Source organism: Lipotes vexillifer, unplaced genomic scaffold, assembly GCF_000442215.2.
Source record: "Lipotes vexillifer unplaced genomic scaffold, Lipotes_vexillifer_v1.1 scaffold862, whole genome shotgun sequence".
Classification (NCBI taxonomy): Eukaryota; Metazoa; Chordata; class Mammalia; order Artiodactyla; family Lipotidae; genus Lipotes; species Lipotes vexillifer.
In genome coordinates, this window is record NW_006786873.1 from 250,445 (window position 1) to 252,708 (window position 2,264).

Here is a 2,264-nt window from a genome sequence, read left to right on the forward strand (position 1 = left end):
CGGTTACCCAAAAAAAAAAAAAAAAAAAAAAAAAAAGTCTCCTGTCCCCTTTTCCCCACCAGGGCATGCCCCTGCCCCTTCCCCCCAGCTCCGTGCTGCTCCTCCCTGAGGTAGGGCCTGAGGACCAGGGAACCTACAGTTGTGTGGCCACCCATCCCAGCCATGGGCCCCAGGAGAGCCATGCTGTCAGCGTCAGCATCATCGGTGAGGAGACCTCTCTCCAAATCCCAGGGACCCTGGGGGCGGCTGAGGGACAGTGCAGGCTCCAATTCCCTACCCTATGCTAACACCGTCCCCGAGAGCCACCCCACGCTTCCCTCAGTGCAGCCACACCCAGGCCTTCTCTGCCCCACACAACCCAAGAGAACAGCCCAGCCTGTCCCCTCTCCCCTCTAAACTGAAGAAAGGGAAAGGCTCCACCGGGGCTCCCACTAGCCTTCTCCCAAACTGAAGCCTTCCCTTCTGACTTTGTTTTCCAGAAACAGGCGAGGGGGGGCCAACTGCAGGTGAGGGGTTGGATAAAGTCAGAGAGAAGCAGACAGACCTCAGCATGACTGAGGGGATGGTCAACAAGAAAGGAACTGTGAGGGCTGTGCCCTCAATTCTCCCCGTCTCCCTACAGGCTCTGTGGAAGGGCCGGAGCTGGGAACTCTAGCCCTGGCCCTGGGGATCCTGGGAGGCCTGGGGACAGCCGCCCTGCTCATTGGGGTCATCATGTGGCAAAGGCGGCAACGCAGAGGAGAGGAGAGGTGAGTGGAGGAAGCCAGACACCTCCGACTAAGGGCTTCCAGGCAGCAGGGAGGGGTGTGGGGGGAGAAATGACGGAGTGCTGGGAACCATGTGCAGAATTCTCCCCAATCCTCCTCCCCAGGAAGGTCCCAGAAAACCAGGAGGAGGAAGAGGAGGAGCGCACGGAGCTGAATCAGCCCAAGGGGCCTGAGGCAGCAGAAAGCAGCGCAGGAGGGCCTTGAGAAGCCCACAGCCAGACCCCAACCATCAGCTCCCTTTTTTCTTCCCACCCTCTTTTCTGGCCCCAGACCAGTTCTCCCCTGTATAATCTCTACCCCACCTCCCCAAACTTTCTTCCACAACCAGAGCCTCTCACAAACAGTGATGAGTAAACACCTGACACATTTGCTCTTGTGTATGTGTGATGCCCTCACCCCCTGCACCCTTGAGAGCCCTGAAGGAGAGGGTCTCACCCCCACGCTTCGCCACACCACACCGACATCTACTGAAGTTAGAGAGAAATGCTCCTGTCTTGGAAGGAAGGAGGGATGGACAAAGGTGGGCAGAGTTCCCGTGAATACATCTCACCTTGTTTATTGAATGTGTAATAAAGGAGGTAGTGAGGGGAAGGAAGCACTTAAGAGTCAGGACCCACATTAGACACTGGGGAGAGAAAAATTAAATTAAATCAACAAGGGGAATATGGGGGAGAGTCAGAGGGAGCCTTGCCCACCTTTCAACATCAAATCAAGAAATGGGGGGGAAAGCAAAGGATCAGGAGAGAGGGGAGACAGACCTTGTCTTCAGTCCGTCCTCCTCTCCCAGAGCTGGGAGTTAACGATGCTACTGAGCGAGCAGTTCAGAGCAAAGGTTCTCCCATTCCATGCACAGGTGTCACTCCTCCCCACACCCTCCTGGAAAGTGGCCAGGGTTGCCCTTAGCCAACAAAAATGGAGGGCTTACAGGGGAGGGTCCGGGAGTAAGGAAGGGTCAGCAGGGACCCCCAATACTGATTTTCCTCTGGCTGGAGGTGGGCAGGAAGGAGACACAGCTCAAATACTGAGCAGCCAGAAAAAGAAGAAGATGGCGAGAAACAGGAAGAGGGAGTCCTGCCAGCTGGAGGCCGGGTGACCCTGTCCCAGATCCACACCTGTGGAAGAGAGGAAAGCTGTGGAATAAGTATCCACTCGTAGGCTGGAAGCGGGGCCGAGGAGATTCAGAGGGCTCTCTGGTAGTAGCTGAGGGAAGGCTCTTACCTGTACCCCGACGGAATGGCTCGTGGGTATTGAAGACGGTGGTGAAAAAGCCGAAGGGAAAAGCGCCAACGCCAAATGAGAAGTGAAAGCCCCCAGTATCGCCAAATGGCTGGAATCCCTAGGGAGACGAAGAAAGTCAGTGGGGAACGGGGCAAGTCTTTGGCAAGGAAGCAATACAATCAGACAAGACTCACCCCTCTGCTCTCTGGAGCGGGTCGCTGGCCCTGGGGGCGGGGTGGGGTTTTCAATCTGAGGAAGAGGAGAGGGCCTATCAGCAGG

At 56.3% G+C, this 2,264-nt stretch overlaps 2 protein-coding genes across 10 annotated transcripts in view; one reads left to right on the forward strand and one right to left on the reverse strand.

The window, feature by feature from the left end:
* Positions 1 to 1,138, forward strand: part of AGER (advanced glycosylation end-product specific receptor) — a 3,400-nt gene extending 2,262 nt beyond the window's left edge. For 2 of the 9 annotated variants that reach the window (XM_007459515.1, XM_007459514.1), the window contains exons 8-11: positions 63 to 204; positions 480 to 506; positions 623 to 749; positions 872 to 1,138. In XM_007459515.1, coding sequence (XP_007459577.1) covers positions 63 to 204; positions 480 to 506; positions 623 to 749; positions 872 to 971 — 396 coding nt within the window. In that variant the 3' untranslated portion in view covers positions 972 to 1,138. Of the gene's footprint in view, positions 1 to 62; positions 205 to 479; positions 584 to 622; positions 754 to 871 lie in introns of all 9 variants that reach the window. The other 7 variants (XM_007459513.1, XM_007459511.1, XM_007459518.1 and 4 more) reach the window with 6 other exon arrangements.
* Positions 1,139 to 1,303: 165 nt separating this feature from the next.
* Positions 1,304 to 2,264, reverse strand: part of RNF5 (ring finger protein 5) — a 2,752-nt gene continuing 1,791 nt past the window's right edge. The window contains exons 4-6 of the mRNA XM_007459510.1: positions 2,180 to 2,234; positions 1,986 to 2,103; positions 1,304 to 1,879 (exon numbers count right to left, since the gene is read on the reverse strand). Coding sequence (XP_007459572.1) covers positions 1,782 to 1,879; positions 1,986 to 2,103; positions 2,180 to 2,234 — 271 coding nt within the window. The 3' untranslated portion in view covers positions 1,304 to 1,781. The remainder of the gene's footprint in view (positions 1,880 to 1,985; positions 2,104 to 2,179; positions 2,235 to 2,264) is intronic.